Source organism: Adiantum capillus-veneris, chromosome 22, assembly GCF_014529385.1.
Source record: "Adiantum capillus-veneris isolate H3 chromosome 22, ASM1452938v2, whole genome shotgun sequence".
In the NCBI taxonomy this organism is placed as follows: domain Eukaryota; kingdom Viridiplantae; phylum Streptophyta; class Polypodiopsida; order Polypodiales; family Pteridaceae; genus Adiantum; species Adiantum capillus-veneris.
In genome coordinates, this window is record NC_140952.1 from 84,584,524 (window position 1) to 84,595,341 (window position 10,818).

Below are 10,818 nucleotides of genomic sequence, written 5' to 3' on the forward strand. Positions count from 1 at the left end.
GCTAAGAGACAAGCATAAGGTAATTTGGTATGGACCCAAAGTTGCACCCCAAGAACTCACATGTCATGGAAATGCTAGCACCTACACTCTCATGGCAGGCATGATACAAGGGCTTGACCATAAAAACAAAAAAGGCTTGCTCATAAGACATCCCCCCTTGAGCCACGCTGGGGTACAAGGATAAGAGCTGATGTGGAAGACACACTCTCAAGGCTAGATAAACACACAAGGATAAAAAACACACAAGGAAAGATAGATAGTCAAATTTTTGGAGTACTACTCTGGGTAGAGAACCCATTATTACAAACATAGGAAGGGAAATTTAGAAGGCCCAAGAGTCGGGGCCAAGATCATCCTCAATGGAAAGGTGAGCCATGTGAGCTTCCTCGGATGGAGGATCTTCTTCTTCGTCGGAGTGAACTTCGACAAAGTTGGCACTACCTTTGGCATCAAGATCATCTAGCCGTTTGAAGCAACGGATAGCAGTGTGACCTATTTTTTCACAATAAGTACAATGGAGTGTCGAGGAAGAGGCTCTTGAAGAAGAGGTTCTAGTGGAGCGAACCCGTGCAACCATGATTCTTTCCCCTATTTGAGATTGTAAACGTCGGCGCTCATGGTCAAGAATGTGTGCTACTACTTCTTCATAGCGCATTTCCCGTGCTATGCAAAGACCGCCTAAAACTTCAACATATTCTGCATGATCTTCCAAACTATTGAGAAGAATAGCTTTCTTGTCGTTGTCGTGAGGGGGAAATTTTTGTGCTAAGAGTTGTTGAATTAAGATGCTAATGGCATTTAAATGTTCCTTGAGTGATGGTGCATTGGAAACATTCATTTTGTAGAAGCGTTGCTTGAGAAAGAGAATTGAGTTATTCAAGTTGGTGCCAAATTCTTTAATTAAATTGGTCCATACTACATCTGCGGTTGATTCAAGGTTAAGGTGATGAATGTAGTTATCTCCAAGCCCAAGACCTATGATTGCAAGTGCGTGATCATTTTTATCATTCCATGCTATTACTTATGGACTTGATTCATGACCCTCGGGTTTAGGCTCACGCCCCTTAACTAGACGCCACACTTTGTGATGCATGAGGACAAGCTGCGTTTTAGTTTGCCAGTGCGTAAAATTTACCCCATCAAATTTTTCAATGTTAGTGAGGTTAGAGGTGCGTGGATTGTCCATGGCTTGCACGTGAACTTGTTCTTGCGTGAAATTGCTCCCTTATAAATGTAAGAGTGTGCTCACCTCATCGTAATGTCCGCCTACGCCAAGAGCTACCCGCGGTTCCGCTTGACGCCCACCTGTTGTGCCAAATAACAGCTCACGGTTGCTACTATGCAAAAATGTTGTCTCCGTTGTGAGCGCTACCGGTTCCGCCCAAGGTGAACGCTACTCCTCCACTTTCGCCGGCTATAGAGGAGGAGTTGCCGTTTTGGCCGGCAGGCCTATCATGAGACCGCCACCACCACCAGCTGCTCAGCCCCTTGCGCCGCCCGTGCTGGCCAACTTCCAGGAGCCCACCACCACCTAGGCTTGGCCTCTACAGCACGAAGCCTTGCTGCTACAATTAGGGGCCGGACCTCCTTGCCCTATTGGTTGCATCGCCCTTCACGGCCGTGTGAGATGCAAGTCACGCAGGTGCTGCCTTGCTTGGTTCCCACCACACTGATGACCGGCAATCCTTCCTTCCAAGCATTGTGCTTTGGTGGAAGCTCTACAGTGCTTCTGCCAGTACAAACACACAGTGGCGGGCGGTGCTGCTTTTGCTAGCCCCGGCTTCCCGAGATAGGAGAACCTGGCTCTGATACCATATTGGATGTAGAGATTGTAGAGCTAAGGAGGGAAATGTTCCATAGCCAAAACTGTCGAGAGAGAGACCTTGTGTGTTAGAGAGAGAGAGAGAGAGAAAAAAAAGAGTACACGTATCTGAAGATTGATTGATCAGCTTGAAACAAAAGGTTTACAAGTGGGGAATATAAAGGAAATGGAGAGGGTACAAAGTGTGGCTATAAGTTACGTGAAGGGGAGGAGGCCACATAGGCATGCTTATTGGCCATAGAAAAGGAGATATGAAGATAGGGAAGTTTCACACGCCGTAGATCCGTATATATCCAACAACATCCACATGCTTTGTCTTTGCATGAAACACTGGATTCTTTGCCAATTGTACAGCACTTTGGCTACAATGTAGCACATGCATCTCAACATTGATTCCCAAGTCTCCCACCAATCGACCAAGACATATAGCTTCCTTGCAAGCTTCTGAAGCTGCAACATATTCAGCCTCTGTAGTAGACAAGGTAATACAATCTTGCAAACAAGATCACCATGAAACTGCACCTCCAGTGAATTCAAAAACATAGCCTGAAGTGGACCTTCTCTTGTCCAAGTCTCTTGCATAATCTGCATACGTGTAACCAATTACACATGCTTCCTTTCTTCCAAAGCAAATGCACATGTCTTTTGTACCATTCAAATATCGCATAACCCCTTTCACTGCCTCCCAATGTTTCTTGCCTGGATTTGACATATATCTGCTAACAACTCCCACTGCAAAAGCAATATCAGGACGTGTAGCAATCATAGCATACATTAAACTTCCAACTGCAGATGAATAAGGCACTTGTGCCATTTCAGCCTTTTCCTCTTCAGACTTAGGGCAATCATTTTTAGAAAGTTTCACATATGGAGGCAATGGAGTACTCAATGCCTTCCCCTTCTCCATATTGAAATGCTTGAGCACTTTAGCAATGTACTCAGATTGAGACAAATAGACCAATTTATTGTATCTGTCTCGCTTAATGCGCATGCCAAGGATATGGCTTGCTTCACCCATGTCTTTCATTTTAAAGTTTGCATGTAACTCTGACTTCAAGGCTGAAATCTCATCCCTGCATTTCTCAGCAATTAACATATCATCCACATAAAGGACCAAAATCAGCAAACTACCATCGTTAGCTCGCTTATTGTAGAGGCAATGGTCCATATCGCTACGTTTGTAGCCTTGAGAGAGCGTGAAACGAGTAGAATTTATGATACCACTCCGTTGATGAATGTTTTAGACCATAAAGCGTCTTTTCTAACTGACACACCAAGTCTTCATTGCCCTTCTCAACAAAACCTTCTTGCTGCTACATATAAACTTATTCTTGAAGATCACCATGCAAGAACGCCGTCTTGACATCCATCTGGTCAAGTTCCATGTCGTCTTTAGCAACCAATGCAAGTACACACTACAGAGTAGTCATATTAACAACCAGAGAAAAGATCTTATCAAAGTCAATACCTTGCTGCTGCTGCTTAAATGTGACTCCTCACAGAGAGTGGTTCAGTACATATGATGCAGCCCGTAAAGGTCGTGTTCGTCTTGGCAATGATTTTGCTTGCGACATAGTTGGTGTCAGCGATGTGCAACAGAAATTTCAGAATGGTTCTTCATTCATCCTCAAGAATGTGAGACATGTGCCGAAGCTTACCAAAAGCTTGATTAGTACAGGACAATTGGATGATGTAGGATATTACTGCATATTTGGTGATAGTTTGTGGAAGATCGCCAAAGGTTCTTTAGTGGTAGCACATGGTTCAAAGTCTGGGACTTTGTACATGCTACATGTATCCAATGTTAAAAACCATGTAATTTGTGTAACCGAGCAGCCAAGCATTTCTTTCTGGCATCGCCGGTAAGGACATATGTCTCAAAAGGGAATGAAAATCTTGTCTCGTTTTGATTATGTGCCTGGCTTCAATTTCTCAGACTTTTCAGTTTGTGAGCATTGTCTTTATGGTAAACACACACAGTCACCACACAAAAGGGGAAGCACTCGAAAAAGTGAGCCATTAGAGTTAGTGCATAGTGATGTCTGTGGACCTATGCCTAACGTATCCATGGGAGGTTCATTGTACTTTGTTACATTCATTGATGACTTCTCAAAGAAAGTGTGGGTATATCCTCTCAGGAAGAAGGATGAAGTTCTTTCAAAATTTCAAAATTTTGTGGCATTACTGGAGAAACAGTCTAAAAAGAAAGTAAAGTGCTTGAGGTCAGACAATGGTGGTGAGTATGTCACTAAAGCCTTTCAAAATTTTTGTGATTCCAAAGGCATCAAAAGAGAGTTGACTGCTCCATATAACCCTCCACAAAATGGTGTTGTTGCGAGGATGAACTGTACCATACAAGAGAAGCTACGTAGCATGTTGTCTAATGCAGAGTTGCCTAATGGATTTTGGGTGGAAGCGTTAGCAACTGCTGTCCATCTTATTAATAAATCTCCTAACAAGGCTTTAGATGAGAAGGTACTTGAAGAGCTTTGGTCTGGGAAGACACCTTCTTACAAGCATCTTAGAGTCTTTGGATGTGAAGCGTATTGCCATGTTCCAAAGGAGTTTCGAAGCAAGTTGGATCCTAAGTCAAAGAAATGCATATTTCTTGGCTATGGCAATCCTGGCGAGATGGGAATTCGGTTATGGGATCCTGAAGCTAAAAAGATAGTTCGTAGTAATGACATATACTTCAATGAAGAAAAGATGCATAAGAAGCCTTTGCATACAGTGGAGGTCAGGAGAGTTATCTTCCAAGAAGATGGAATTGTCCACAATAGGGCTGAAGTTCCTAATGTCAGACAACAAGTACGGAATCCTCCTGCAGTACAAGATGTTGCTGAGGGACAACCGGCTCAAGCAGTTATTAGAAGGTCTACTAGAGTTTCAAGGCCTCCTGATAGATTTTCCCCTCATTGGACTACATTATGTTGACAGATTGCGGAGAGCCTTCTTGCTATAAGGAAGCCATGTCAATGGATGACAAGGCAAAGTGGGAGAAAGCTATGCAATCAGAAATGGATGCCGAAACTATGGGGATGTCGGGGGCTCGCTCCAAAACCTGTATCACTGAAAGGATCTCCACATTTGAGAATCCCCCAGCTCAATAAAACCTTACCACGACCTTCAACAATAGGCTTTGCATATTTCCATCACAATACATAAACCGCATAAGATCTTACATCAACCACAAAAACTCTTTTTTGTAACCGCTGTGGTGGTTTGTCTGATATAACAGACTCTCAAGACCTTACATCATATATGCATGTGACAGACATTGCAGAAAGAGTCTGCAACGAAAACTTGTACGCAGAAGAATCGACGAGGGTAGACCACCCTGCTGTCTGAACTGAATATCTCTCAAATTGTGCAAAATTTGCAGAAACTTCCTTTTGCAAAGTTGTAGACCACGCGAAAACGGTTGGGAATTGTGGGAATGGACTTGAAATAAGCAGTTTTTACATATCAAAACAGATCTGTAAAAATTTGCAGCTTCTACTTCACGACCTACAGGTAGTCTGAGTGACGTATCTCAAAATTGGTGAATATTTTGAGAAGCCTTTCTTTTGCAAAGTTGAAGAGGACGAAAGACCGGTTGAAATTGACGAAAATCGGCTTAAATGAAGACATTTTTGTAGGCTAAAATAGATCTGCAAAAACGTGCTGCAGTTTTTGTTGCTTCTCCGCTTGCCTCCCCGTTCAGCTCCAATGGTGCTCCCAATCCCTAAGCTCTGATACCAGTTGAAGAGCGCGTGCGAGAGCGTGTGTGTGTGTGTGTGTGTGTGTGTGTGTGCAACAATGGAGAAGAGAGGAGACACAGGTTTTGGGTGGACTCCAAACACAATAGTGTTAGGGTTATGAGTCCTTATTCTTTTATGTAGAATGAATGGTCAGTGTTAGTTCCCTGTAGTCTCCGACCACCCAGCACTTAGGTGCGGCACATTGGGCTTTACCACCCCAACGGATACACAAGCCCTCCTCAGTAAGGGCACCAAAATTGAGGCGGTCCGGGGCGAGCAACAAGAGAGGCGACCTCTAAACACCCCTCAAGGCTACTCCCGTGATGCTTAATTGGGGCTGGTGCAACCACAAGCAAGAAACAACAACAAACCCACATCCAAACAAGTGAAGGGGCACCACTTAGTTATGGTATGCGAACTAGGACGCAAGAAGAGAGATTTTGTCACACCCAAGAAGATGCGCCACAAAACACACAAGCAATCTCACACCAAGACACACACCAAATGGAGCAGAGAGAGCTAGAGCAAAGCGAAGAGAGAGAGAGGGATGGAACTTGTGTAATACCTTATTTGTGACTTGCAAATGGATATGGTTCGTTATGATGCTATCATAGAGCTTGTACAAAGCTAACTCAATGCTTAGTGAATGCTAAACATTGCCAACACACACACTGTCTTAGAGTGTGGGAGACCTCTCACCACAATACCCTCTTACAATGGACACAAAATTGGCTATGAAAACACACTAAAACACTTTGTCAAACAAGATCAAATGATAGAAAACTAAAATACACAAGTCACCTTGAATTCACCAAACCGTATGCACAAATGGAAGGACGAAGAGTTGAATGTTAATTCACGCCTTTGATACACCAAACCTCAATTTATTGATCATGGAGGAACATATACAATAGTGGTTTTGAGATTTTGAACTCGTGCTCTTTCACTTGTAATGTGTAGCTTGAAAGCTTCTCTCACACCAAAAGTGAAGCTTACAAAGTGATTGCTACACCTAAGTCTCTCCTCCCGCATAGAGTGTTGGGGTGCTATGTGAGATATTGGGCTTTCTTTTACAAGAAGGAGAGGGGCCTATTTATAGGTTGGAGACCCTCATTAAGATTATTGGAAATCCTAATTTACAAGCTAACAAATCAAGATTATGATTTTTTTAAATTATCAAAACGTTGCGGGCCTTCTTTGTCTACTTGAGTCATGGATGTGGGCTCAAAAGAGAGCATTATTGATGGTAGATAAGGTGAAAATAGAGTTTTAAGGAAGAGAGAGAGAGAGAGAGAGAGAGAGAGAGGGAGTTACTATGCACATGTCTTGAGGTGAGGTGTCTTTTATGGTTAGGTCAATGGCTATTTTGTGTTAGTATGTTAGTGATTAGTGTTAATAATTACTAGAAAGTTAATGATATATTTACTATGGGTAGAATGAGGTGGATGGTTGAAGTAAGATGGTTGAATGAAGTAAAAAAATCCTTGTGATGGTGAAGCTTGAAGAAGTTTTGGACTTACTTGTGTAGGTTCCCAAAATGACTATCAATCCTCTTCTTCTTCTTCTCTTCTTTATGCCACTGCTGTCAAGGTTGATTATCGCGATGAAAATGGCAATTCAGTTAATGAGATCTCTCAATTTGCAGCAGAGGTTAAGCATGGTTTACATGCTGAATTTTATGTATATAGAGAAGGGGTAATATGGAATTGTACTTTGGAAGTAATAGAGAGAAGCATAGAGATGGTGTATGTACATGTAGAGCTCATATGAGAGCTATGGAAGTAAGAGGGGAGGTTAAAGGTGAAGAAGGTGAGAGAAACCATGGAAGGTGCAGGTTTGAGTGAGGGATTGAGAGAAATGAGTGTGCGCGTGTGTGTGTGTGGAAGTAGGAAAGGAGGTGAGAGAAGACCATGGGTTACTTGTGAGAAAAGTGGGCAGACTGGGGTCCACTCAAAAAATCTTATCTCATCGGTGGTTGCTCCAAAAATTATCAAAAATTTTGAGGTGATTATTCAGCTCTTGGTCCACATTTATTCTTTTGACCACCACTTCAAATTCGAAGTGAAGATGGATATAAAAAATCCCACCAAAAAGCCAATTTTTCTTCACAATAAAAAATCTTCAGTGGCCCCCTTCTTGTTGAATTTGCATAAGACTCCAAAGGTGAGCCCCTCCTTGCAATAGAGCATGACCTAATCGATTCTTAGGGGTTTGAAAATATACATGGTTGTGGATTATGCACAAATATATATATATGGATATGATGAAAAAAAAAGGCTAGTATATATAAATAATTTATGGGATCTAGAATAGTGTGGATTATATATATAAAGAATAAATATATGAAAATATAAGGAATCACATAAGGAGGGTCCTCATTTGTTTTTATTGATGTATATTTATTTACAGGAGGTAAGAAAGAGTACCTATAGGAAATAGGAATTTAGTGAAAGGCAATGACTGATGGTGGAAGATATTTTTGAGGTTTTTCCTTGGAGTGGATTCACACCAAAAATAAGAGAAGCTTACATAAAAATATATCTATATGGAATAAAGAGTATGCAAAATGGTAAGAAAAATTGTGTAATGGTGAGTCAATGTACATAACATACATAGAAAAACAACGCACACTTAAGTAGAAATATTTAAATAAATATCAAAATAATTATGAAATTTTTTTATATTTAGGCCCTATATACAATGAAATATTTACACACAAATGGGCCTGTTTTTTAATTTTATTTATTTTTTTGGGTTCAACTAGCACAGTGACTAGCTAAGTGAGGGTTTTTAAGGAGATATAGGAAAAGTCCCCTAACTCACACACGCCTATGTATAGTGAAAGGGTGAAGATAGTCACATTATTTGGGTGATTTTGGTAGTGTGAGGTAGCTCACTCTGGCAATTACAGAGAGCCGAAAAACGGCTATTAGTGGTTGAGGTGCTTAATGACTAAGGTGCTAAGGTGCTCCATGACTAAGGTGCTTGAGGGGCTTGAGGTGTTCCAGGAAGTCAAAGCACATCCCTACACAAGGGGGGACGAGCCCTCATTGTAGGAGCTAGAGAGAGAACACACACACCCTCACACAAGTCAAGCCTTGCCTAATGAAGCAACATGGACATATGTTTAGTTCCTCTCCATGTTGCCCTCATAAGGTGCCTAAAGCCTATTGGTTGGCCTCTCAAGGGGTCCAATGATAATTTAGCTAATTTAATTAATTGTGTATGCATTTATCAAGTCCTCTCTCTCAAAGGGGAAAGGGGGACACTTGTCCCAAGGCTAGCATGCTTGCTTGATATGCACTTTGCACGTGATTGGCCAGGCTTGAAGGGGTCCAATGAGCTTCCATCATGAGATAGAAGTGGGGGTCGACCGAGGAAGTTGGGGGCTTGCTTGCAGGGTATACTCTCCGACACACATGCACACACACACACACACACTCTCATTGTGTGAAGTGCAAAGTGCAAGATCTCCATCTCCTTCTCCAAGCTTATTGAGAAGTTGAGAGCCTACACCAACACTCTTGGCTATGGAATGCAAGTCCAACCAAGAGCCATGCTTCAATGCTCAAGCTTTCCATCTTCTTCATCTTCATTACTATGCTATTATGCTATGCTAAGCAAGAAGAGTGATGATAAGTGAAGAACTATTTCTTTTTCCTATGAATGCTTCTTCTTCCTCTAGCCTACCCTCATTCCCCGCTAGCTCTCTCCACCTTTGAAGGTGTTTGAGGCCTTGGGACTGAGGCCCGGGATGGTTAATGCTTTTTACAAAGTCTATGTTATGCTCGTGATGCATGAAGATTTTCATCTTCACTACATCACCTAGGTCACAAGGAACACAAAGATTGTAATGTACCAAGTCTCTCTTGATGGGAGAATCTATAATACAAAAGCCTGTTGGCGGGGGAACCGGCTCCACATAAATCCGGTCCTCAAATGTTGTCAAGTTCTCCAACTCTCTCTCTTGCAAAAGTATTGTTCATGCCAAGTTAATTGAGTATAATGGTTATGTTGCTACCGCTAATTAAGTTCACCCTTTATGTTCTCAAAGTAGTTGCTACCGCTAATTAAGTTCACCCTCTATGTTCTCAAAGTAGTCTCACAAAAAAATGCTCACACCAATTCTCTTAATTCCGCTATTCGCCAATTTCATAGGCCATTTCCATTACAAGGAGTAGTCAAAGGCACAAGAAAACCTTGGGACTTCCCATGCACATGATTATGACGTTGCCATAGAATTAAGTGGAGACAAATGAATGCATCTCTTCCATGTTAGGCTAACAAAATTGTTCTTCACAAGTAAAGAGTGTAGTATTTTCAACCCCCATGAGTCTTTTATGGTGCCAGATACATTTCTTGCAATACCAAATGTCTAATACATACAATCACACACAACTTACACAGAAGAAAGAGCAAATCATTATAGAAAAAATAATCATTAGTTGGCATCCAACTGATATGCATCATAACATTCCAAATATAGGAAAAGCATTATTAATAGTATTGACATAAATAATCATTGGTTGAAGGATGCCTATTAATTGTATCCATGACTACATTCTCGGATCCAGTTTGATGTTGGATCAAGGGTTGTAATGATTTAACAAATGCATCCCATTTTATGTGTCCATGTGACATGAGAGGAAAAGAAAAAGGTGGCAAACACTCTATTGAATAGACTTAGCCAAATCCCATGAGGTAACGTTTCAATTATTAAGAGCATCAACAACCAAGAGGAATTCTTTGTCATAAGCAATATAGTTTTGTTCATCAATTTTTATTTTTGCCTCTAAAAGCAATATGATGGTCATCTTGCTTTAGAAAAAAACTGATACTCTACCCACTAGCAACAATAGCAAGTTGAAAACAAAGGCGTAGAAACTTGATAATTGAAGGACACATATATGTGTGCGGAAATCATCCCAATGAACAATAGTTTTCTACTTTAATATGAAAATTTTCAAGTGTAGTGCTATGAGTGAGCAATTTCTTACAAGTTTTTGGTAAAACAACAAGAAAAATTGGACTTTGTGAGCATTGCAAGGAGTAAGCCAATCTCTAATAGTTGGAACTAAAGCCATTGATTGACACTATACAACCAAGGCATTCATGTTGGACATAGTTCCTACTGTGGATAAAGCCTAGAGCTATGAGCCAATGGTCCTATTTGACCTAATCATCTCTCTCTCTCTCTCTCTCTCTCTCTCTCTCTCTCTATCTAAATGGTCTAATATTTTCTTATAAACGAATCGA

The 10,818-nt window shown here is 41.2% G+C and overlaps 1 protein-coding gene across 1 annotated transcript; it reads right to left on the reverse strand.

Moving 5' to 3' along the window:
• Positions 1-315: 315 nt before the first annotated feature.
• Positions 316-838, reverse strand: LOC147429704 (uncharacterized). The gene has a single exon (XM_086494921.1). The coding sequence runs from the start codon at positions 836-838 to the stop codon at positions 323-325; it is 516 nt and encodes a 171-aa protein (XP_086351047.1). The 3' UTR covers positions 316-322.
• Positions 839-10,818: the final 9,980 nt, after the last annotated feature.